Source organism: Panthera leo, chromosome D3, assembly GCF_018350215.1.
Source record: "Panthera leo isolate Ple1 chromosome D3, P.leo_Ple1_pat1.1, whole genome shotgun sequence".
Classification (NCBI taxonomy): Eukaryota; Metazoa; Chordata; class Mammalia; order Carnivora; family Felidae; genus Panthera; species Panthera leo.
In genome coordinates, this window is record NC_056690.1 from 21,424,198 (window position 1) to 21,451,106 (window position 26,909).

The window sequence follows — 26,909 nt, forward strand, 5'->3', positions numbered from 1 at the left end:
GCGCAAAGTCCAGAAGATACCAGGTGCTAGTTTCCAAGAATCCTCTCCCAGCGTAGTCACATACACACAGTCTCCTCCAGGAACAAATTGTAACAACACATGTGAAATGTGGTCTACCATGGAAACTTGTTAGAGCCCAGGGTTTTTACTGGAGGCTGGTCACATGGGCATCCTCTCCCTGGCACAAACCAAAATTCCAGACTTACAGAAGGAAAGCAGGTGTTTCAACATAAACCCCATTGTTGTATGGGTGCTCTGAGCCACTCTTATCATTAAGGAATGTTGGAAACTCTCCCAAAATCTAAGTTCCCAGATGAGCCAAGGCCACCCTTGCAAGCAGGCCTTTCTAAGGATAACAGGACTGCTCTGTTAATTCTTTTCTGCAAAGTAGGATGTACTGTTAAGTAAAAAAAAGCAGAGGGCAAGTAAATATCTATTGTATCCTCCCTGCCATTCAAGAAAGAAGGTGAGATAAGTATACAAGTATCTGCTCATTTGTATAAAACACATGTACACCCAGGAAGGATAAACCAGAAACGAATGGGTTTACTTACCTATAGGAAGCCATTGGGAGCAGGGGAGAAAGAGTGGGAATGAGATAGAAGGAACAGGAGGAAGTAGACTTCCCTGAGTACATCTTTTTGTAGAGTTCTGAGGCCATACTTGAAAAATAACTAATTAGAGAGCCAGGATGGGAGGGGAACCCAAAATTGAATAAAAACCCTGGCAAATGACTCTTAACTATATTACAAATGAATAATGAAACTACACTGAGGGAGGAAGGGGATGAAGAAATAAAGTAACCCAAGTATCTTTGGGCAATAGTGTTTTGACTATACCTTCCTAAGTGTAAATCCAAAAAAAACTCAAAACATTTTAATAAAATTATTTTTCACAGGTGTGTGGCCTAGCAATTCCTAAACTGCATGTGTGTTCTAGGATTGAGTGAATGAGTAAATATTGTGGATGAGAGCCAGGCTTCTCACTAACAGAACAGAACTACAGATAGGGGGATGAGGGCTAGAATGAACCCTGGGTGGTATGGAACTAGAATTGGAGTTAGCAGTATGAACTTAGGGTTTTTAATATACACAGGTAGTTAACAGAAATACTCTATGTGTATGGGTATTTGAGGTGGGGTCTAGAAGCCGCAACACATAGCAGTGAGCACACCTAGCATTCAGTTCTTGGTTTCTAAATAAGATCTTCCAATTAAAGGAACCAAGACTTTTTGGAGAAATGTTTTGGGGGCTGGCCCAGGAAAAAATACAAGATGATCCTGGAACAGTTTGTGGTGAATTGCTCAGAAAATTATGGAGACATATCAAAAGGACTCAAAAGGAGCCAACTTGAAAGGACTCCCAGTGGCTAAGATTGGGACAATTTGAGCTTAAATAATGGTAGTAATGAATTACAACCTATAGAATAAAACAGGTATCGTGAACCCGTGCTGATATGAAATAAATAACTTGAGAAAAGAAAGCTCTTGAAGAATTCCAATTAATAAATGTAAAAGGAATTGTGGAAATAAATTGCCATTTGGCAGTCATCATGGTAATAATCGTCTCAGGCAAAAATCCTCAGTGCATGTTAAAACTAGTGGCTAAGGGGCAGCTGGGTGGCTCAGTTGTTTAAGCATCTGACTTGGTGTCAGCTAAGGTCATGATCTCGTGAGATCGAGCCCTGAGTCAGACTCTGTGCTGGCAGTATGGAGACTGCTTGGGATTCTCTCTCTCCCTCTCTGCTTGCACTATCTGTATCTCTCTCAAAATAAATAAACATTAAAAAAAAAAAAAACTAGTGGCTAAAAGTGTAGATGAGAAACATATTTACACTGTCTCCAAATATCTCCCCCATAAGATTACAGAGTAACAGATTCATTACAAGGTATACAAAGAGGAAAATAGTAACTCCACAGTGGGGAAACCTGGCAGACCCACTTGAACCAAATGATGGAAGTTCACCTCCACAGCAATGAGACACTCCATTCAAAGTCATGTGCCTCCTGGGAGGGTGCACCAAGAACCAGCATCACTTCTGTGAGATTCCTGCCCCCAGAATGCATAATCAGAATCTAATCTTGAAGAAACATCAAACCTGAATTGAGGGACTTTCATTTCAAAAGTGTCAAAGTCACAAAAGATGAATACTTGAGGAACTATCTCTCCATTTAAGGGAGAACATAAGGAGACATGATAACTAACACATGGACTGACTAACTAAGACATGGGAGCCTGGATTGGATTCAGGTCCTGAAAAAGGACTTGAGGAAGCCATTAAGATTTGAATAAATTCTAGAGTTAATAGTATTATATTAATTTTTGGCCTTAATAACTATACTGTGGTTATATGTAAGATGTTAACACTAAGGAAAGCTGGATAAAGATGACAGGAAATTTTTTGAACCATATTTGCAAACTTTTGTATATCAAACATCTCTAAATTGTTTTAAAAACATTTAAAGTTTCAAAATATAATGGTAAAAAAAAAAAAAAAAAAACCTTGGTTGAGGGAGACAAAATTTAAGTCCATTGGAAAGGTACATTTTTTTTTTTTTTTTAATTTTTTTTTTCAACGTTTTTTATTTATTTTTGGGACAGAGAGAGACAGAGCATGAACAGGGGAGGGGCAGAGAGAGAGGGAGACACAGAATCGGAAACAGGCTCCAGGCTCCGAGCCATCAGCCCAGAGCCTGACGCGGGGCTCGAACTCACGGACCGCGAGATCGTGACCTGGCTGAAGTCGGACGCTTAACCGACTGCGCCACCCAGGCGCCCCGGAAAGGTACATTTTATTTTAACATCTAGACCAGTCTAGATGAGTCTAGAAATGGATTAGGTTGTGCGGGAAAGTCATGTTTATGAAGACGCTGAGTGACTGTCAGAAATAAAGCAGAGGAGATTCTAGTTTAGACAATCAACCTCAGAACTGTTCTTTTCCCATCCCAAGATTCTGTGATTTTTCTTTGATTTGCCTTTAGCAACATTCCACAAAGTTCTTTTCCTTCAAAGTTTTATTCCTTCAGCTGTTCCTCATGTCAAACCAGCAGGGGGCCCACAGTTGGGCACTGACTCGGGTTTGGGAAAGAGTACTCAAAGATTACAACTTACCCGCTCCTCTCTGTTTCCTATGGACCAAAATCTGTCACAACGGAAAAGGTAGTGACTTCAACAGAGCCCGACTCCAGCAATAAGAACTTGCTGTAATTTTGAAAGACAGCCACCTAGGCTTCTAGGGCATTCGTTGTAGGAGTCAAATGAATTTGACTAAGTTCAGTCAGCTTGGTGAATTTCCCAGTTCAAGGAGAACTACATTGGTTTTTAGGAATAAAAGCGCTTTTCTACATCGTGGTTTCTGATGAACTGTCATATTAAATATCCACTTCATTCACTTGTCTAATGTCTTTAATATATTTTTTAAGTTTATTTACTTTGAGAGAGGGAGAGTGAGCACACAAGTTGGAGGAAGGGCAGAGAGAGAGGGGGACAGAGAATACAGAGCAGGCTTTGTGCTGACAGCAGAGAGGCCAACGCAGGGCTCGAACTCCTGAACCGTGAGATCATGACCTGAGCTGAAGTCAGACATTTAACCAACTGAGCCACCCAGACACCCTTCATCTAATCTCTTAAACTCATCATTGTGGCACCTGGGTGGCTCAGTCGGTTGAGCTTCTGACTTCAGCTCAGGTCATGATTTCATGGTTCGTGAATTTGAGCCCTGCATCAGGCTTTCTGCTGTCAGAGCAGAGCCTGCTTTGTTTGGATTTCGTTCCTATTTCTCTCTGCTCCTCCCCTGCTCACCCTCTCTCTCTCAAAAATAAATAAACTTAAAAAAAAAACAAAACATCGTTTTTTGTTGTTAAAAGAAAAATCAACAAAATATGTTATTTTATGAAGCAACTTAATGTTTAAACAAGTTTTAAAAATATTTTTGAGAGTTTTTAAAAATATTTTTGAGAAAGAAATCACATTTCTTATTTTATACAGTTAATAACGTGTTATAAACTATAGTGGTTATTTCACTTGATATTGAAAGAAGGATCCATGTAAACTTTAGGAAATAAATATTTTTGAGAGAGAAAGAGAGAGTACAATTGGAGGAGGGGCAGAGAGAGAAAGGGAGACACAGAAGCAAAGCAGGCTCCAGGCTCTGAGCTGTTAGCACAGAGCCTGATGCGGGGCTCGAACTCACAAACCATGAGATCATGACCTGAGCTGAAGTCAGATGCTTAACTGACTGAGCCACACAGGCACCCCGGAAAATTCCTTTTTTAAGCTCTGTAAAGATGTTTTAAAATTACTGTTCTACAGCTGTTCCTTTCTAAATATGCAAGGGTAGGAAAGGGAAAGAATAATCTAGAGATATAAAAGTTTCTTTTATTTTCAGAGTGTTCTTCAGTATGAACTTAATCATGGCCGTTTCCACAAATGCCAGGTAGTAGGAAGTATCTCCTTTGCTCTATACTGTTGTCCCCATCATTGCACACTTCAGTGTATGGGCAGTCCCATCTGAAGATGGGGCAGTCACTGCCCTTCCTTATTCATCTGCTTCTGCCTCCAGCTCAGGTTTAGAGAAGCTCAGCAGAATTCAGTTACAAGCAGGGCTCACAGCTCAGAGATAAATCAGGCCCTGAGGAGCTTGTAACTACCCTGTTTAGAAAAGCTGAAGAGTCTGATGTATATTTGTTTTCTTCCTTTAGATATTTGTGTTTCCTACACTAAGCAAACGAGTCTCACAGGAATGAATCAGAGAATTGCATCTTTTCTAGGACATAAAACTTTTAAATTTTTTTTTTTTAACGTTTATTTATTTTTGAGACAGAGAGAGACAGAGCATGAACGGGGGAGGGTCGGAGAGAGAGGGAGACACAGAATCTGAAACAGGCTCCAGGCTCTGAGCAGTCAGCACAGAGCCCGACGCGGGGCTCGAACTCACACACCGTGAGATCGTGACCTGAGCCGAAGTCGGACGCCTAACCGACTGAGCCATCCAGGCGCCCCTCTAGGACATAAAACTTTTAATGGGAAATAAGATTACAGATGAACAGTAAGAATGGTTTTTCAAGACCTTTCTAAAATCTGCCAAAACTTGGAAGTATCAGAAGTTGGTTTTGATTCCAAGCAGTGGGTAGAAGGATGACCTGTTGGATGTGCAAGGCAGAGAATTTGTTTGCTGGCAGTTTGGAAAATGACTTTGTACTGTCCTGTGGCATTTCTTATTTTATACAGTTAATAACGTGTTATAAACTATAGTGGTTATTTCACTTGATGTTGAAAGAAGGATCCATGTAAACTTTCATCTTGGAAGTTGATTCATTCAAAATAGATTTTGCAGAATTTAGGTGGAAGAGAAAATGTTTAGGACTCTACATCTAGAAATCCTGAAAGTTCAAATATTTAGCAGGTAAAATATTATAGGAAAAAATTTGATAAATTTCTACAAGTGTTTATTATATTATTAGCTGACCTTGGGGGCACGGGGGAGTCACAGGATCATTATGTCCACTGCTTGCACGTGGGCTGTTCTGTTCCTCTTATCCACACTTGAGGCCCAGACTTCGTAGAGTTCCCGCCTAATATGGAGATCACCCACCACTGTGTTGGTGGTGGTTAGGAGGCGTCTCTCACTTCTGACCTCAGCTTCACACTCTGTTTTCTTTGTCAACCTAGTCAATCTCTGATCATATTTGAGACTTTAAACTTTACAGGGTCTCCAACCATCTGAGGGTTCTTAACTCAGAATTTTTTAAAAGAAGTCAGCAAGGCAGAGGAAAAAGGAAATCACTTACTCTTAGCTTCTGCTTCTCTCCTTCCCTGTTATAAGTTGTAACTAACCAAGAAGAAAGGGACATGGCTGAAGCAGTTGGCTTGGCACTCCACCAGGGTATTTTAGGTCCTCCAGCTAAGAACCTTAGAGCAGCAGGTGGAACAAAACTAAAATCCCAGCAGCCGCTCCAGGAGCTGGAGCTGATAGGGTTAGTTGTACAAACTCATCACAGTTCAATCTGAGGGAACTGTATGGAACCTGTACATTGCTGACCTGAGCTCAGCTCTCACTTTGCAGAGGTCCTTTTAGGCCCAGAAAAGCTTAGTCACTCCACATGACATATACTAGGATCTATTGGTGATAGTCGTATTTGGCTTTTCCCACAGAAAGGGATAACAAGTGTCTAAGGTCTAACAGATGATCAGTGCTTCTGTTCTTGGAGCATCCAGTCCTGATGGGACGTCTTGGTAGGTGTTACATGGCCCCCATTTATTCTTAAAGCCACCTTAGCTTGTACTTTAGTATTATATAGCTAGTCTGTAGGAGTCCTGAAGTTGGAACAGAGCCTTGTCTGATTCCTCATCCTGTAATATTTTATTCCAGCACTCTGTCTTTTCCATAAGGTATTAGCCTGAAAAAATATTCTAAATACATCTAATGTCACACCAAAACATTCAGCCTGAGAACTGGAAGAGCCAGGAGAAGTGTCATTTTGGAAAAAGGATCAAATGTAACTACAAATAAAGATATTTCCTTAACCTCTTATTGTGAAATAATTTGAGACTTACAGAAAAGTTGCAGATAATACACAGAATTCCCATATACCCTTCATGCAGATTCCTCACATGTTAACATTTTACCACATTTGCTTTTTTTATTCTGAGTAATTTGATAGCATAGTTGCAGATATGATGCCTAAATACTTCAGTGTGTATTTCCTTAGCAAACAAAGACATTCTGTTATGTGACCACAGTATGGTGATCAAAATCAAGCAGTTAACACTGATCCAAGTACTTTTATTTAATCTACAAACCATATTCAGATTTGACCAATTGTTGCACTGATATAGCAAAAGAAAAGAAAATGGTTTTTTTGGTCTAGGAAAAATCCTTAGAACTTGTTGCATTCAATTGGCATGTCTCAAATCTCCTATAATATGTAACAGTTTTTCAACCTAACCTTGACACTTTTGAAGAGTACGGGCCATTTATTTTGTAGAGTTTCTCTTAATTTAGGCTTGTGTGGTGTTTCCTCATGATTAGATTCTGATTTTGCATTTTGGCAGCAGGATTCCCACAGAAGTGATGCTGGTTCTTGGTATATCCTCTCAGGAGGCACATGGCTTTGGGGTGCTTCATTCCTGGGGAGATGAAGTCCATCACTTTGTTCAAGTGGGGTCTGCCAGGTTTCTCCACTGTGAATTTACTATTTTCCCCAATGGAATTATTAAGTATCTTGTGGAGAGATATTTTGAAACTATGTAAATATTTGTTTCTCATTCAAACTTTTAACCACTAGTTTTAACAGCCATTGATGATTCTTGGTTGAGGTAATTATTACTATGATGGTCGCTCAGTGGTGATTTTCTAATTCCATCATTCCTTCTGTGGTAAGTAATTGCTTTCCGTTCTCTTTTACAAATAAGTTGGGTCTGACATCATGCTAGCACTCATACTTCTTTGTCAAACATGGTAGTATTACCATAAGTTATCTGGGAGATACTTGTTTTTAAGTTCATGCTTTGCAAAAGTATTCCACACTAAGGAAATGAAAGAATAGTCCAGCTTCACATATAATAGTCTATGCTCTCAGTTGCAATGATAATGTTTTATTTCTTCCTGTATCTACCTGTGCTTACCATTGCTTTTATCTTTCCTCTCAGTTCTGGGTTCTGTTTCCACCACAGAACTTTGCTCAGGCTCCAAATGGCTTTTGCTTGCTTTGGGTTGGTTTGAAGTGCTGTAAAAATGATGAGAAGTAGTAATAATACCAGTGTCTATAGATTTAGATACATAGCATGTCAGTATCTTGTACTTACCAATTAAATCAGCGTGAAAAAAATGTAATCTTAAGGCAGGGGAAAAGAGGTGACTCAGGAGAGCTTCGTGTAACAGCCATCTTAGGTCTGTCAGTGTCTCCTAGCTGGTCAACCCTTACCTCATAGGCCTTGAGGCCATTTGCTGTTGCAACCTGCACTTTCTGCCACTACCCCCTCCCATTTTCCTGAATTCCTTCTGTAGGAGAAAACTGGTTATCAGTGATGGTGTCCTCTTTTGGATGTTCTCCCTTAAATGAAGGGGGATGAAAAGAAAAAATAGCCCTTTTAAGAAGTTTGGAAAGAAAATGAGTACATGATCTTTAGAATGGTTAAGGACTGACATACATCCAATTTGTTGCTATTTTCCTTTCAGATGAAATTAAAATTAATTTGTTGCAGCAATTTGTTTCTTGATTCAGAAGGTATTAATGGGGTTTTGTTTGGACCTGCAGGTCAACATATTAATAAGCCTCTATTATTGTCCAGACCTTAGAAAACTTGGTGTTTCGAGCTCAAATTCTAGAGAAGTGGAAGGTTTCTGTTGTTTTTGTTGTTGTTGTTGTTGATGATTTATTTATTTATTTATTTTTTATTTTTTATTTTTTATTTTTTATTTTAGAGTGTGAATGGGGGAGAGGGGCAGATGGGGAGCAAGCTCCACACTCAGAGTGGAGCCCGATGAAGGGTTCAATCTCACCATGGTGAGATCATGACCTGAGCCATAATCAAGAGTCAGACGCTTAACTGAACCTCGCAGGTGCTCCCAAAAGTGGAAGTTTTTATTGATTTTATTTCTTTAAATTTGAGGTTTCTTTTAGCTGCCAATCTTTGTGACTGCTAGCGGATTTCCAGGAATCATAAAGAAATTTCTCAGATGGTAATTTGCATTCATGAGTTCAGGCATCTCTGAATCCTCCCTGACCACTGGATTTTCTTCCTGCAGGAAGACCTCCTGATGCAGTCAAGCAAAGAACATTTATGCACAGGGCTCCCTGAAGACTGTTTGAGGAACAAAGGTATTTATCTCTCTCCACTCTTTTCTTTTTTCCACTTATTACACACACTGTTTTAGTTCACATTTTCTGTTGTGCATTGGGAATGCAAGTCCCTGGCTTGCAAGATGGACTTAACTGTAGAAATTCTTGATATTACCCATGGACATACTTGAAGACACCTAGCAATGTCTTAGGTTTTGGGGGGTTTGTTTGTTTTTAATGTTTGTTTATTTTGAGAGAATCCCAAGCAGGTTTGGTGAAGCGGGGCTCGATCCCACAAACCATGAGATCATGACTTGATCCGAAATCAAGAGTTGGACACTTAACCAGCTGAGCCACCCAGGTGCCCCTGTTTGTTTGTTTAAGTAAACTCTGCCCCCAGCGTGGGACTTGCAGCAGAGACAGAGTCACATGCTCTACTGTATAAGCCAGCCAGCCACCCAAAGCAGTGCCTTCGTTTTGACAGCAGTTTGCCTCGCACTTTTTTTTATGAGTCCTTATTGATGGGGGGTTGAACCTTAATTGCTGATGTGAAATCTTTTATTTGATTTTATAAAACTGAACTGCCTCCTCGGAAGGGTTAACATGGATGGGGAGGAATCGACCCTGCCCAGTTCAGTGCTGTGGAGTGCATTCTGTTCTTCCCCTAGGCAGGGATGGGAGAAAGGGTTCACTCCAGGCCACCTTGAGAATTGTCAAAGCAACTATATTTCCAATATTGTTTTGCTCCTCAAAACAATGAATAGATATAGGCATCTGAGATACCACTTTTAGTTTGATAGATTGATTAGATTAGATTGATTGATTAGATTGATTAGATTGACTAATTGAGGAGGAAGCCGAGACACAGAGTACTGAGCCAAAATTCTTCTCCCCAGTCCCCAGCTTAAAGTAATCTTGGGTAACTTTAGAGAGGACTATGTGTATATATTATGCAATTAAGGTTAAAAATGTAATCAAAACCACCAAAAAAAGAGAAAATACAGTAAGTATGTTTGATTATACGAACATGTTGTTACTGTGATAAAACATCAGATTTGACTACTCTGCTTCTTGGCAGCCCAGACAGAAAAGGAAGCACAAATCGTCCTTATGAGAAAGGGCACTTGTCCCAGTTTATTACCCTGCTTCCTGCTGCTGGAGATTTCCTTTGTGGCTTAAAGGCTTGGCTGTCCAATATAGGTTAAAATTCTGAAGATCAGAAATGTTCTTTTTACATGTCTCCCCCAGTTCCTAGGGCTTTATTTGGGACCGTTTTTAGCACTACGACCCCCAAATATCTTTTCAATGGGGCTTCAGTATTGCTATATTGAGTCTTCGGTATATTGGTATATTTTCACCCACATCTTAGCACAAAATTTAGTGTCTGTTGAACTACACTTTCATTTAACACTGAACTGGCCTTTAAACAGGAGAATCAGGGGGCACCTGGCTGGCTCAGTTGGTAGAGCACGCAACTCTTGATCTCAGGGTTGTGAGTTCAAGTCCCATGTTGGGCACATAGATTACTTAATTAAAAAAAAAAAAAAAACAAAAAACTGGAGTGCCTGGGTGGCTCAGTCGGTTAAGTGTCTGACTTTGGCTCAGGTCATTACCTCATAGTTTGTGGGTTTGGGCCCCATGTTGGGCTCTGTGCTGACAGCTCGGAGCCTAGAGCCTGCAGCCTGCTTTGGATTCTGGGTTCTCCCTCTCTCTCTGCATTTCCCTCACGTACACTTTGTCTCTTTTTCCCTCAAAAATGAATAAATGCTTAAAAAAAGGTGGAGAGGAGACAGAAGAATCAGTTATTTTCTGAGGAATACTTTTCTGAGGAAATCTGCCTTCCCAGACTTACCTGGTTTCTGTCCACCTAAAAGTCTGGTCCACAATGGACGTGGGTAAGATGAGCTCATCTGAAAAGTATCCTCAGATAAACTACTTTGGGGCACTTTTCTTCCTGTCCTGATAACTATTCTTCTTTAATGACTTAAATTGGGAAAATGAATTGTTTTTCCCCCCAAAGTCATGTGCAGTATTCTCAGTTTGATATGGAGGAACTTGAAAACAGCACCTCTACTAGAGTTTTCAGCAGCAGTGACCCAGTGCCTGACTATGATATATTCTTCCACTCAATCCCCAAAGAGCCTTCCAAGGTGTGCCTTTGTTACACATGAGGAAACAAGGTCTGCTGTGCAGAGACCTAGCCAGTCATAGCAAGGCAGAAAGGAAGGTTCTATGAAGGTAGGCTTCTGAAACAATTGAACACACAGGCTGCCACTGTGGATTTCAGTCAAACAGACGCACGTACTTTGCTGTAGTGTGGCCAGCATCTCAGCTCACTTTGCCAGGGTTAAGGTCAAGCATCTGTCAACCTGTCATTGACTACAGACTTGAGAAATAAATGATGTTTCTTGGAAGCTTGGTTGTACATTCCCTCTGGGGACCCCAGCTGCCAGAATTTTCACTTTGCCCACACATATCCTGGTCCTGCACATATTAGATATAAGTTTTCCTGATGAAAACTGGTATATCCTTGATACCTTTGTTTTAAGTGTGTGCTCTGTGGTACACTGTAAATTGTTTACGTAGTTTTATTTATATTTGGTTTTGCTTCCTCTGAGTGGGGGGGCACCTCAAAGGTCAGCACTATGCAGTAATTTATAAATTTGCTGAGGTATGAATTTGGGTCCCCTGCACTGAGGTGTTCAGCAGGTGAACCTAAGGCTACCACATTCTCCCTATGCTGTGTTGTTTTTTCTTCTCTAAATAAATGTCCCATTCACGATACTTCCAAGTTAGCATGGTATTCAGAATTTTGAGGTTCTTTACAGTCATGTCTGCTGTGGCTCAATTAGGTGAAATTAGAACAAATTTAACCCTTTAAAAGAACATTTGTGTTAACCAAAAGTCATCTTTAATTGGTAGGGTTCTATTTCACAGATTGTTCCTCCTTTCTTCCTTCCATCGTTCCTTCCTTTCTTTTTTTTTAAGTTTTACTTATTTAATTAGGTAATCTCTATACCCAGCATGGGGCTTGAACTCACAGCCCTGAGATCTAGAGTCTCGTGCTCTTCTGATGGAGCCAGCCGGGCACCCCAATTGTTCCTTATTTTTTGATTGCTGTAGGGAAGACTTGTGAGAAGAGGGCATGGGGGAGCAGTGATGGGTGTTGGTAGTTGAGGGTCCATTTCACAAAGGGAGAGTGTCCTTCTGTCAGATACTGACTGGTGCCTCTCCTTTCCACTGTTCCGAGTTTTAGTATGACTGTTTCCTCGTAATTCTGTGTAATATTTTATAGAACTGACATTATCAGGGGTTTATTGTTGTGTTTTCTTTCTAAGAGTTCCTTGGAAGTGGGTTGATATGGCACTTACTTCCCACAGTTGCAATCTCTGTGAAAGCTTATGTGGAAATTCTTTGAAATCAGGAGGGTCACAAGAAATTGGAAGAGCATTTGAGGGAATAGATACATTTTTTAATGTTTTTCTTTATTTTGAGAGAGAGAGAGGGAGAGCAAGCAGGGGATGGGCAGAGAGAAAGGGAGAGAGAGAATCCCAAGATTCAGTGCAGGGGACCCAAATTCATTCCCAAGAGAATTCTCTCTCTCCCTCTCTCTCTGCCCCTCCCCTGCTGGAGTGCACACTCGCTTCTCTCTCTCTCTCCCCCTTTTCTCTCTCAAAGTAAATAAATAAAGTTTAAAAGGAAAAAAAGAGGGGTGCCTGGGTGGCTCCGTTGGTTAAGTGTCCAACTTCAGCTCAGGTCATGATCTCACTGCTTGTGAGTTCAAGCCCTGCATCAGGCTCTGTGCTGACAGCTCAGAGTCTGGAGTCTGCTTCAGATTCTATCTCCATATCTCTGCCCCTCCCCTGCTTGTGCTCGCTCTCCCTCTCTCTCTCAAATATAAAATAAAACATTAAAAAACATTTTTTTAAGAAAAAAGAAACTACCAGTCTGTTTTCCAGAGTGGTTATACCATTTGGGATTCCTACCAGCAATATATGAGTTCCAGATAAGCAGTTGGATCCTTTTTCAACTCCTTTATTAATTCATTTGTAATTTAGAAAATCACATGTTCAGTGGTCAGAAGAAGCTAAGGAAGTGACAAAAGTTTGTAGGGTTGTCTGCCACTGTCCTCCTACCTACCACTGTGAGCCTCCCCACAGGAGAGCTTCATTTTATAAGACATGACAATATTGCTAACCTTGGCACATTTTTCTGAGGACAAGATGTAGGATATGCCAAAATGAATGTCATATTTAGTGCCCCAGTCTCACCACTTGATTTTTTGACCCAGGAAAAAAGGCTTTGACAGAAATACTGTTAAATCCTTGTCAACCTCCAGCATGTCTGTCCCTAATTATGGTTATATGGAGATAACACCAAAAAAAGTCTAAGTTTTTTTATGTTACTTGTATTACAATCAGGGAGTAAGTGCTCTTTTAAAAACAGTTGTATTGAGGTATAATTTTTACATACTATAAAGTTCATTTGTTTGAAATAGACAATTCAGTGGTTTTCTTAAATATAGAGCACAGCCATCACCACAGTTCTTCATCATTCCCTAAAGAAACATGTTTGTACCCCTTAACATTCATTCTTTGTTCCCCATTCTTCCTTACCCCCAATCTCTTCCAGCTACTAATTTGCTCTTGTCTCTATAGATTTGCCTGTTCTGGATATTTTATATAAATGAGACCTTACAATGTGTAGTCTTTTGTGACTGCTTTCACTTGGCATAAAGATTTTTTTTTTTTAATTTTTTTTTAACATTTATTTATTTTTGAGAGGCAGAGACAGAGCACAAGCAGGGGAGGGGCAGAGAGAAAGGGATGCAGAATCAGAAGCAGTCTCCGGGCTCTGAGCTGTAGCACAGACCCTGACGCGAGGCTCAAACCCATGAACCCAGATTACGACCTGAGCCAAAGTCAGATGCTCAACCAACCAAGCCATCTAGCCACCCCTTGGCATAAAGATTTTTAAGGTTCATCCATGATCTAGCATTTTAAAGTACTTCATTAATTTTTATGGCTGACTAATATTTAATCATATCCATTTATCTGATGGATATTTGGGTTGTTTTCACTCTTTGGCTATTACGAATAATGCTGTTGTCAGCATTTATGTACAGGTTTTGTGTGAATATAAGGTTTCAGTTCTCTTGAGTAGATACCTAGGAGTAGAATTGGTGGGTTATTGGAAACTCTGTTCAGCATTTTGAAGAATTGCCAAACTATTTTCCAAAATGGTTGCACTGTTTTCCAATCCCACCAGCAACACATGAAGGTTCTAGTTTTTCTGCATCCTGTCCAACACTTGTTATTTTCTGATTTGTTTTAAATTATATCCATTTCAATGCATGTGGAGTGGTATTGTGGTTTTGATTTTCTTTTCTCTGATGACTAATGATGTTGAGCATTTTTCGATGTGCTCATTGACCATTTGTATATTTTTGGGAAAATGTCTGAAGCCTTTGCTTTTTTTTTAACTTTTCAAAAATTAATAATTTATTTTTGGAGGAATTTTGGATTTACAGAGAATCTGAGCAGATAATACAGTTTCCATTAACCACACCCCCACCCCCAATATGCACAATTTCCTCTATTGTTAATGTATTAGTAAATACATTTGTTATTGTACAATGTTGATACATTATTATTAACTGAAGTTTAATCAAGTGTCCTTAGTTTTTACCTAATATCCTTTTCCTGTTCTAGAATCCCATCCAGGGTACCATATTGCATTCAGTCCTCAGGTCTCCTTTGGCTTTTCTTGACTGTGACAGTTTCTCACACTTTCCTTGTTTTGGGAAGACCTTAAGAGTTTTGAAGGTTACTGGTCAGGTATATTGTAGAATGGCTCACCATTGGGATTATCTTATGTTTTTATCATAAGAGTGGAGTTACAGGTTTGGGGGAGGAAAATTACACAGGTAAAGTGCCATTTTCATCACATCATATCAAGGGCACATACTATAAACATGAAGTAGTGTTTGTGAGTGTTCTCCACTGTCAGGTTACTTCCCTCACCCCATTTCCATACTGTTCTGTTTGTAAGGAAGTCACTATGCCTGTACCTAAGGAATGGGGAGTTACACTCCCTCTGCCCATTTTTATTATTGAGTTATGAGAATTCTTTATATATTCTAAATATAGATCCTTTATCAGATAGATGATTTACAGATATTTTCCCCCACCAGTGGGTTGCCTGCCTTTTCACTTCTTGGTTTTCCTTTGAAGCACAAAAGATTTTAGTTTTGATGAAGTTCAATTTATCAGTCTTCTTTTTATCACTTGTGTTTCAGCATCTTAGCTAAGAACTCTTTACCAATATCATTAAGAAATACTCTTGTGTTTACTTCTAAGAGTTTTATAGTTTCAGCTCTTACATTTACGTCTCTGATCTACATTGAGTTAATTTTTGTGTATAAGACAGGATCCAAATTTATTCATTTGCATGTGGGTATCCAGTTACCCCAGCACCATTCACCATTTGTTGAAAAGCTGCTTTGTCAAAAATCTGTTGACTAACTATATGTGTTAGAGTTTATTTCTGGGCATTCAGTTCTACTTCTCTTGCTCTTTATGTCTGTCCTGTGCCAGGGCTGGACTGTTTCCATTACTGCAACTTTGTTTTTGAAATCAGGAAGCATGAGGGGCGCCTGGGTGGCTCAGTTGGTTAAGCGACCAACTGCAGCTCAGGTCATGATCTCGCAGTTTGTGAGTTCGAGTCCCGCTTTGGGCTCTGTGCTGACAGCTCAGAGCCTGGAGCCTGCTTCAGATTCTGTGTCTCCCTCTCTCCCTACCCCTCCCCTGCTCATGCTCTGTGTCTCTCCATCTCTCAATAATAAATAAACGTTAAAAAAATTTAGAAAAAAAAAAAAAAGGAAGCATGAGTCTCCCATCTTTGTTCTTTTTCAAGATCATTTTGGCTATTATGTGTCCCTTGGCATTTAAAAAAAAAAAAAAAAATTTAATGTTTATTTTTGAGAGAGACAGAGAGACAGAGTGAGAGCAGGGGAGGGGCAGAGAGAGAGAGGGAGACACAATCTGAAGCAGGCTCCAGGCTCCGAGCTGTCAGCACAGAGCCCGACATGGTGCTGGAACTCACAAACCGCAAGATAATGACTTGAGCCGAAGTCGGAGGCTTAACTGATTGAGCCATCCAAGTGCCCTTCCCTTGCATTTTTATTTGAGTTTCAGGATTAGTGTGTCAAATTCTGCAAACATAAACACTTTTTCAATGGTTATAAAACTACAAATCTAAGGACCTTCAGCTGAGGTAATGAAATGCCTGTGATTCTAAAATGGGCGCATACCTCACAGAATACATGTTTCACCCTCCAATATACATATGTACTTTTTTTTTTTTTATGAGGCATATTTTCTTTATCCATTCATTCATCAGTGGATATTTAGGGTTGTTTCCATGTCTCATTCTGTAAATAATGCTGCAGTGAACATGGGGGTACACATATCTTTTTAGAATAGTGATTTCATTTCTTTTCAATATATACCCAGAAGTGAAGTTGCTGGATGGGAGTATACCTAATACTTTCAACAACTTTCCTAACTTCATTCAGACAACATCTATCATTGACCTGATATGTGCCTAGGTCAGTGTTGGGTATTCGGTCCTCAGTGATCATTAAACTCCTGCTTCTTTGGGAGCCTGGGTGGCTCAGTCAGTTAAGCATCTGACACTGGATTTTAGCTCAGGTCATGATCTCATGGTTGGTGAGATCAAGCCCCACGTCAGGCTCTGCACTGACAACGTGGAACCTGCTTGGGATTCTCTCTCCCTCTCTCTCTCTGCCCCTCTCCTGCATTCTCTCTCTCTCTGTCAATAAATAAACGTGTAAAATAAAATGAAATGAAATTCTTTGAGATTTCAAAGTCAATGTGGTTAATTGAAAAGTAAAAGAGGGTACCTGAGTGGCTCAGTCGGTTAAGTGTCCAACTTCAGCTCAGGTCATGATCGTGCAGTTATGAGTTCGAGACCTGCATCAGGTTCTGTGGTGACAGCACAGAGCCTGCTTGGGATTCTCTTTCTCCCTTATCTCTGCCCCTGTCCCACTGTCTGTCTGTCTCTCTCTCTCTCTCTCTCTCTCTCTCACCCTCTCACCCTCTCACCCTCTCTCCCTCTCTCCCTCTCTCAAAATAAATAAACTTTAAAAAAAAGTCTCTACATTAAAAAAAAAAAAAAAAAAAAAACCACAAGTAAAAGAGGGGTACATGGGTGGCTCAGTTGGTTGAGCATCCGACTTCAGCTCAGGTCATGATCTCACAGTTTGTGAGTTCAAGTCCCACATCCTCTACCTGGGACTGTCTACTCTCTCTGCCTGCTCCCCCAGTCAGTCAGTCAGTCAATCAGTCAAGTAAAGGAGTAAGCAGAGTATCATTTTGTTTTCAAGCAGTACACAACCCCTGTTCCCCAGCCAGCCTTCAGCATTATACCACCTGGGAAATGAGTGTTCCCCTACCTCCTCCCTAAGATTCTCAACTAAGTTGAGAACAGGTATTCTTCCAGCAGGTAAGGGCTCTGAGGGAGAATCTTGCCTTAAGGGCTTTGCACAGTGAACAGTTTGGAGAGGGAGGAGTTTTACAGCTTTCCTGAGAAGTTATAATGAAGGATTCAACTAAGATGGTGCTGGAACAGAGTAGAAAAGCCCAGAATTTACACAAATGGTTTAATGAATGCCATAGTGTCTGGAGAAGAGATACACTAAACCATTTGGGGTAAATGCAGTTAGGAATTTCTAAATAGGGTAGAATTGTCTGCTATGATGTAGAAAGTAGGCTGGTTTCAAAAAGACAAATACCATGTAGGGCATTAGGATTTTGAGACTACCTTATGTTTTTGGAATCTGTACAAACTTGTGGAATCCAATATGCATTTATCCATCAAGTATTTGCTGACTCCAAACATTTTTAAACATTGTGTCCTATCCTAGCATAGTCATTAAGTTTATCATTTTAACTATTCTCAGGTCCAGTAAGATAAGAAAGAAAGCAGAGCAAAGGAAAAGCAGTTTTTCTTTAAATGGCAGGCACTGTACCAGGTGGTGGTTTACATGTGTTATTTAATTTAATCCTCAAAGTAGCACTGAGGTAAGTGTACTTCTCCTCTTTTTCAAAGGAGGAAACAGACTCAGTGAGGTAAGTAAGATCACAGAACCCACCTGCCTTCAGAGTTGCTGTTCTTTCTCTCAGAATTGCTGCTGTCAGTATCAGTTGAGAAATGGATAAGGAAGTTCTAGGAAGACACTAGTGATAGCATTTGTTGGTTTGACCTAACTGTATTCATTTATTAATTCCACAGATTTATTGAGTGCTATTATATACCAGGTATTATGCTGGGCAATAAGGAAAGGGAGAGACCAAGATAAACATGACCCTTACGCTCATGGAGTTTATATTCTAGTGAGAATTAGTTCTTTAGGTTGAAGATTGATTTGCATTTAGCTTTATCTGTTTAGTGCAGGTATTTTGTTAACATATGTGTATGCATGCAAATATGTACATAATTTACATGTATATAACTTTGTGCTAGTTTTCTAAAAAGAGCAAGGAAGAAAATTTTTTTTGTAGTTTAACAAGTTCAGGGAACTTCATACTGCATCTTATACCTAGGATTTCAGAGAAATTCTGAACAATAAAACTTCTTTATGAATTGCATTTACATTCTTAGAAAGTTTTTTGTTTGTTTTTTAATGTTTCATAGTAGAAAGTTTTTAATTTATTGAGAAGTGGAGAGTATACTAAACCCACATGTATCTGTCACTCAGCTTCAATAATTACCAGCTCATGACCAGCCTTGTAGGGAAGCAGTTACTGTAAGTAATTTGGTTCAAAACTAATATTCAACTTATATGTTAATCTCTTTAACATAGGTTTTGTGTGTAACTGTTCTTTTTCAAAGAGGTAATTTATTTATGATTAATTTAGTATTATTCAGGTAATAAGATGGTCATTGAATAATATAAGCTATTATTGTGGGTCTTCTTTATTAATGTTTTAGAATGGAAGCTTCTTAAGACTCTGGATTACATATAAGTTTCCTTATTACAGTTAATTATCTAGGTATGTAAGTACGTTTAAATTACTAATACCAAGAGAAGGGTGTTAGTTCAAAATTATCTATTTTCTGCCAAGTACACTTGTGGCCCTCTGTCATATTTTGCATAAAAGAACAAAACCAATGGTACAGTGTACTAACTTTGTAATTTGCTTTTTGAGTTGGATCTTTTTTGTCACTGTTGGTTGCATGATTAAATTCATGAAAGTATAGCACACGGTTTTGTTTTTTTTATGATTGCATACTTATTTGGATTTATTTCTCTTGGGCAGAAGGAAATGTACAAATTACAACTGGAACTCTGCTTATATCTACTGAAGAAGTACAAGGTATGAAGGTCAATGGGACTAAGACGGATTATAATGAAGGACACAAGAATGGCAATGTGAGTAAAGGTCTCTCAGCTGGGTGCAGCGAATACCCAGAAGTAGACAAAACCATGACCAGTGGTGAGGTTTCAGAAACCAGCACATTAGTTTCCCTAGAGCCTTTAATCTTTGTGGACCCTGGATTAACAGAAGCATCTTCTAAAGAAAAAGAATGTGAAGAATTAAAAACTTGTCCTTCTTGGTTGTCATTATTACCAGGGAACAGTGCCATTTCCAAAGTGGACAGTGAGAAGGAAGAGTTGTCTAAGTTAAACCTTGTCTGTGAAGCAGATGACAATCACCAACAGATTCTCGGCCACCATAATGAAAACCACAGTTTTGCCCATGGCAGTCCCAGGGCCACAAGAAATGTAGTTTGTGTAGAACGCTTAGAAGAAAATTCTGACATTTCATATTTCTCATCAAGTTTGTCTGGTCCAGAATCCAGAACAACATCCTTAGAAACATGTGGTTTTGATGGCTTGCTGAAGGGATCTGCTAAGAAGACAGACAATTCCTGTTTTGATGGGGGTGATCAAAGCAAGAACTTGGCTACTAGAAGAGAAAATGAACAGTTTTTGAACCTTAGGAGTGAAAGAGGGGAACTCTTTCTTGTTAATGCCAGGCAACCAGAAGAGGATGCTAATGGTCATTGTCCTGGTGAAAAAGAGACTGTTACCTCCCCAAAAGTGAATATTCATGGTAACTGTTGCATTCAAGACAGTATCCATACAGACAGCCCTGTTTCTTTAGTGCCCAATTCTTTCACCGAAGCCACGGAAGTAACGTTAAAAAAAAATGACTTAAAAATCACTTTAGACACTCAAGGTAGCTTGACAAACCATGAGGACCATAGAGGAACTTCTACAGATATGAGCCATCCAGGCAGACACTCTGAAGAGAACAGTTTTTCCTCCTTAATGCAGATTGAAGAGCCAGAACAGACAACCACTATAGAGCCCAATATGGTAACTGAAAAGATTTACAGTAAAGACTCTAACTCCTTAGTCTGCACCCAGAAAAATCTGGAAGGCAACACCCCGTTAAATGAAGCATCATGTAATGAATTTCTGAATGAAAGAAAATCCCTTGTGAGTTTAATGCCAGAGGACCAGATAAGTCCTATGAATGAGGTGTCAAAACCCAAGAAAGATACTGCTCAGTTACCACTATCCCTAGAACTTGATTACAGACCTGAGTCAGAACAAGCTGTACAGACCTCACTGGACGATAGTTCACATTTAGATGAGCAGAGCACTGCCTGTGAGATGAATGAACTTCCTCGTACCAATGAACTGGTTATAAACAAAATAGAAAGTGAATGTGCTTTAAATCAAGTGCCGCTTAATTCTCAAGACCATGCAAAGTTGTCAGCTAACAAAGAGATGACTTTAGCAACAAGCGAGGATTCCCAACAGAGCCATCACCCTCCATTAGAGGATGGAGCAGATGTCACTGCTGATACCCAGACCATTCCCATCAAAACAAAAATGAAAGACATCTCTCCATCAGGTGACAAAACCTGTGGTGCCTCTTCAAACAATCCCACCTTAAACATCAAACCAGGAAGCCTAGAAAGAAAAGACAAGATGGCTGATTCAGGAATAGTACATCTACATTCCAGCCTTCTCTCAAGAAAGAAAGAATCAGCAGTCTTGCCTCAAGAGGTCTCTGCTATGGAATGTCAAAGTGTTCAATCTCAGGATCTCTCTAGCTGTCATTGTATAAATAAAAATGCACGAGAAAAGAGCATGTGTTCTGTTTCTGCTGAGTTTGAGTCCAGCAGAATCATCCTAGAAGTTGAAAACTCTTTAATAACCAAGTGTGAAGATGCATTTCAGCACAGCAGTGACCACTCCCAAAGAAGAGAAGTCTGCACGGAAAGTAGCACCCATAAAGTGGGTTACACATCAGAAGGAAGTGAACTTGCTAGGGGAGAAACTAAAGGCAGCCTCCCAGGAAATCAGATCAGAAACGATACACCAGTAGGCATGTTAAGTAGTGAAGCTTCAGACAAAACCATTCCCACCACCAGTCACACCCAGCCCCGTGAGGAAAGTCTGAAAGCAAAGGAATGGGATGTACCTAAAGAGACCGTGTTTTGCGAGTATAACATCTCTGACTGTTCCACACCAGAACTAAATTTATCTGCAAACATTCCAAGCCCTGAAAAATTTTTGGACCAGTCTCCTACTATTATGTTCTCCAGTTTCAAAACCATGAGCCAAGCAGTTGAAACTCTTGATCAAAAAGGAGATAAAGTTCTTGACTGCCAGAGTAACCAAAACAGACCAGATGAATGCAGAAGTGAAGATAAACCAGCTAAGCAGACACTACATGGTGATGAGAGGGAGACTGTTACAGAACCTAACAGAGAGGTAAGCAACAATCAAAAGGATCTGTTAGTTGGTTCAGGCAGTAACAACCCTTTGTCTGGTGGTAGTTCAAAGAAAGGCAATTTGAAAGGAGACGATGGACATATTTCTGGTTGTGAGGAGTCCACAGATGGCGTGGTAGACACTGTCTACACAGACTGTGGTAATAAGTCTACAGAAAGCATGTTGGACTTACAGACATCTAGTACCCTTGATGGTGGTGCAGGACAAGATGGACTGACGTTACAGGATACCTCAGTGAGTACTCTGCCTCAGAGAGGAGAACTGAATGGTGCATTTATCAGAATGATTGACCAGGACTCAGATTTTCCAGATGCTACTTCCTCTAAAGTGGAGCCTCTGGAAATGAAAAAATCATGTGAAGAGAAAGTATGCAGATCATTAAAAGATTGTGAAGTGGAAGTGTGTCCAGACTCTTGTGCCAGTGAGATAGAGTCTGTTGCAGATCATGAATCAAATACAAAAATATTGGATGGTATAAATGTGTCCTTAGATAATACTTATCATGAAGAGCAAGTTAAAGAAGCATCCCTGAGAGAAACACAAGGAATGATTGAAGGATCAAGACTGGAAATAAATTCTGAGTTTGACAAGGAAAATACCTTTGGAATTTCCTCAGAAGAGTTACTGTCTTCTGGATGCCCGGATGAGAGCCCTGTTCCCATAGGGAGCCTGAAATCCATTGAGACAATGCCTTTGTATCTGTTTTCTCAAGAAAATTCAGAAAGTAATGTTAATAGTGGAGAAACTGAGCTGAAAAAACCTTTTAAACCAAAAGATGGTAAAATCCTTTGTGAAAACATAGAGCACCGCACAGTCCTGCTTGAGACAAAGGAAGGAGCGCCAGGGGATGGGAGTAATTCTAGTGAAGGACTCAGAATAGACAGCAGTATGCAAAATTTGCCTTTGACAATGGAAACAGAAACTAAGTTGAAAGGAGAAGAAACTGAAGCATATCAGAGGGGACCCCTGGGTTACTTAACTGTCAGTGAAGAGTCTGAGAAGATGATCACCAGAGAAGCTGGTAATAATAAAGGGAGAGAGATTTCTCAGACCCACTCTAAATCCCAGAGGATGCTTGGTGATACTGAAGAGCTACAAAGCCAGAGGGCTTTGGACTACATGTTGCAGAATGAAGAGGAATATCTACATCAAAAGGACGCACACAGGATATTGGAACAATGTGCATCATCTAATGTGTTGTCAGATGAAGTGCAAGATAAGAACCAAACTAAGGATTGCAAAGGTGAGTCCACCATGATGAAGGAAATCACTCTAGCAAAGCTAGCCAAGGGCAGCACTGCTGCACAGTTTCAGAAGCTGGAAAATCCAAAGGAGGAAAGCTTGTGCCATCCATTAAAAACAGACATGGTGTCATACACAGATCCTTGCCTTCGTGGTGCCCCTCAGAAAGCACAAAACCCCAACTCTGCTGGATGTGATGAAATACACGGTGCCTTTGGGAACACTTCATATCAGAAAAGAGTGCTTCCCTTAAAGAAGCAGCCCCATCGAACATGTAAGAAAGTTTCCTATCAGGAGCAAGTCAACATTGGGAAAAAAATAAGTAAAATCAGAAGTTCTGCCTTTTTAAAGAGTTCCTCTGAAACCATTCCCACAAAAGCACACAGATTTCTCAGTTCATGTGCTATGTCTGCACCCGCACAATTGGAACCTGAAACAGTACCAACCAGGAGCTTAATGAGCCACATACCAAAGCAGAAGGTGACTCCGTGCCATTCCTTGAGGAGCCTGAATGTTAGGAAGCCTACCAAAGAATCAGCCTTACTAAACAAGCTGTCCATTCTTGCCTCCAGACTGGTCCCCGCCACAAAGACCCAGAAACTAAGATATCGGCGATGTTCCTCTGAACTTCTTCCAGTGGCTAAAAGCTACAAGCGGCTCAGATACAAAAGGTTTCTGGATGGATTTTCATACAATACAATGCAGCTGAATCCATATTTGGCATCTAGTGGATGGGATAAGAGACCTAACAGTAAGCCCTTGACACTTTATTCGCTCGAAGCCATCAAAATGAGCTTCATAGATTTGAGCAACAAGGTGCCATCACTGCTATTTGGTTCCGAAATTTTCCCGATGTCTTTTCACATGAAATCGGGCTCTGAGTGCATGACTGAGTCCCCAAGGACTTTTCCTGAGCACTGTGCTCCAGCCAGGCTCGCCTTAGGAGAGGCCCCTAGGTGCCTGTCTCAACCTCCCAAATGGACCTTTTCTTTCTTCTTATCCCACAGTTGCCCTGGGATGGCCACATTCAGGGAAGACACTGGCCCCCATGGTCAGGCATATGCCCAGGCTCCTTCACAGCCTCCAGGTCCTCTCCAAGACTATGGAGGCACCGCCATAGTCCAGACCAGAGCAGGCTGCTCTGTCCTTGGCCTTCACACACTTCTAGCACTTTGTTCTCCTGGATGTTACCGAATCTGGACAAAAAAACGGAGCTTCTCCAGTCACATGCCTACAATGCAGAGGCTCTTCATGACCCAGTTTACACAAGGCTTAAAGGGGTTAAGATCTCCAGCCTCCATAGCAGACAAGGTCTTCTGTTCTCTGCCCTACTCGGTGGGCCGAGTGCTATCCATTTGGAGCCAGCGTGGGCCTTCTACCTGCCCCTTTGAAATCTCTACTTTTCATTCCACTCACAGCAAGAGGCTGCCAACTCTGAGCACCACAAACAGGTAAAATCCATCTCCTGTTCTTTGCAAATGTCCCATGTTTGCTTTCCAACCTCTGAGGAAAGTTGAGGGCTGGAAATGCAAGGCTATTTAGAGTCTTCGTGCCTGTATTTTCTGTTTTCTGTGCCAAATCTATGCTGAGAAAATGTAGCCATAGTTCTTAAGCATAGACCCCTCTAGTTTTCCTGCAGGATCTACCCCTGTATTTTTACCATTCTTTGTTCTGCCCAATTCATTCTGCAAACTATCAAATCTTTTGACTCTCTGCTTTTCTATCCTTGCCCCCACCTTGCAAAAAACAAATACCATTACAAGTTAGAAGACTTGCAAGTAGTGACAAATAATGGCTTATGATACCTTGTTCATAAAATATACAGTCAGCACCTAATTGAGTATTTTGTGTATAACTAGGGCACAGAATAAGTACTTTTTAAGTAAATAAAGTAATTATGTAGGTATCACTAAATCTAGTTCCTGAACCTCTGGATTTCTCTTTAGAGCAGAAAGGCTTCAAAGATTGGCATTTTCATACTATAGTTGTACAATTTGTAGAATTTTAAGTGAACGGGAAAAGAGTGGTTTGACCCCTTAGAATAGTTGAAAATGATTTCAATATCATTTTACCTTCTTATTAGAAATAATAGGAAAAAAATTATTGAATTATATCCCTAAAAATCTGCTTTAGACATGATAGATAAATCTTCCTGTTTGTAATCCCTCGAATAAACAGAAACTTAATTTTTTTTTTTTTAAATTGGCCCTTATCATTGCTATAGTTTAAAAATTCAACACCCACCAAGCCTCAAAATTCCAAACAGCCTGGGAGAGGCCTTGTTCTTTGTATATCTGTGCAATCTCTTATGTAGAGTCATTCTCTGTCACTATAAAGCTGTCTGGCACATATTGGAAAGTTCCTTGAGCATCTTAGCAGAAACCTAAGTAAATAAAAACGTTTCAGAAAAACACCCCAGAACCTCAACATGGCTGATTGAAATTGAAAGACTAATGCTACCATAACTACTTATCTTATAGTTAATAGAAAAATGTTCTTATAATGCAGCCACAAAAAAAATACATTAGAATGAATCAAATTGTTTTAAATGATGGTATACTGCTTTTATTTTGTCTAGTTTGTCAGTATGCCTCTATACTCTCATAAGCACTCTCTGGTCAGTGTGTGACATGCAGCTTTAAATCATGTTACCTTCTTTAAACTATGTTCATGCCAGGGGCACCTGGGTGGCTCAGTAGGTTGAGCATCCTACTTCGGCTCAGGTCATGATCTCACAGCTTGTGAGTTCAAGCCCCATGTCGGGCTCTGTGCTGACAGCTCAGAGCCTGGAGGCTGCTTCAGATTCTGTGTCTCCCTCTCTCTCTGCCCCTGACCCATTTGCAGTCTGTCTCTGTTTCTCTCAAAAATAAACAAACATTAAAAAAATTTTTTTTAACTATGTTCATGCCTGAGGTTAGAGTACAGACTAGTTCTTCATTTCACCCTGTGAAAATGTGTGGCCCTTTGGCTCTTTCTTCCTTGAGAACTCTTTCCCTCCTGACTTTTGTGTATTCCAGTGTGGAATATATTCTCTCCCCCTTCCTATCTCTAGTATTTTTATTTATTTATTTTTATTTTATTTATTTTATTTTAATTTTTATTTTAATGGAAGCGTTTGTAGGGACTTTTCCTTCTTGTTGGCTCTAGAAGTGCCTTAACATTATATACCTTGGCTTTGAGTTTAGAACTTTGCTTTTATTTTATTTTTTTTTTTAATTTTTTTAACGTTTACTTATTTTTGAGACAGAGAGAGAGCATGAACGAGGGAGGGGCAGAGAGAGAGGAAGACACAGAATCGGAAGCAGGCTCCAGGCTCTGAGCCATCAGCCCAGAGCCTGACGCGGGGCTCGAACTCACGGACCGCGAGATCGTGACCTGAGCTGAAGTCGGACGCTTAACCGACTGAGCCACCCAGGCGCCCCGTGAACTTTGCTGCTTTTAAACACATTTAGAAATGTTACACATGATACAGGCACCTGCGTGTCTCAGTCGGTTAAGCACCCAACTCTTGACTTCAGCTCAGATCATGATCTCATGGTTCATGAGTTCAAGCTCCACATCGGGCTCTGTGCTAATTTATGTTTCCATAGATTTGGGGGGGGGGGGGTTGGGGAACAAGTGAACGAGAGAAAGAATCCTAGGAGGGGCAGAGGGAAGAACGGAGGGGGAGAAAGAGAGAGGAATGGAGCTCACCCAAAGCGGGCTCTTATTTTACGTGAAGCAGGGCTCGTGCTCACAAATTGGGGCCCGGATTCACCCAAAGCAGGGCTCAAGCTTACCCGATGTGGGACTCGAACTCACGAACCATGAAATCATGACCTGAGCCGAAATCAGATGCTTAACGGCTGAGCCACCCAGGTGCCCTCCATAGAATTTTTTTTAAGGTTTTATATATTTAAGTAACCTATACCCAACATGGGGCTCCAACTCAAGGACCCTAAGATCAAGAGTCGCATGCTCTACCAACAGAGGCAGCCAAGCGCCCCCCCAATAGAATTTTCTTATTTGGACCTTCAGCACTCTATAATATAGGTTGAACTGGCCTCC

General features: G+C 40.4%; 1 protein-coding gene across 15 annotated transcripts in view; it reads left to right on the top strand.

Annotated features, from left to right (window-relative positions):
- Nucleotides 1-26,909, top strand: part of PRR14L (proline rich 14 like) — a 58,736-nt gene that overhangs the window by 12,407 nt on the left and 19,420 nt on the right. For 12 of the 15 annotated variants that reach the window (XR_006195571.1, XR_006195572.1, XM_042911690.1 and 9 more), the window contains 2 exons: nt 8,749-8,821; nt 19,126-24,313. Coding sequence is in view for 13 of the 15 variants with exons in the window: in XM_042911678.1 (XP_042767612.1) it covers nt 8,749-8,821; nt 19,126-24,313 (5,261 nt within the window). In the remaining 2 variants the exon portion in view is untranslated. Of the gene's footprint in view, nt 1-2,744; nt 2,785-8,748; nt 8,822-10,560; nt 10,678-19,125; nt 24,314-26,909 lie in introns of those variants that run through there. The other 3 variants (XM_042911686.1, XM_042911689.1, XM_042911691.1) reach the window with 3 other exon arrangements.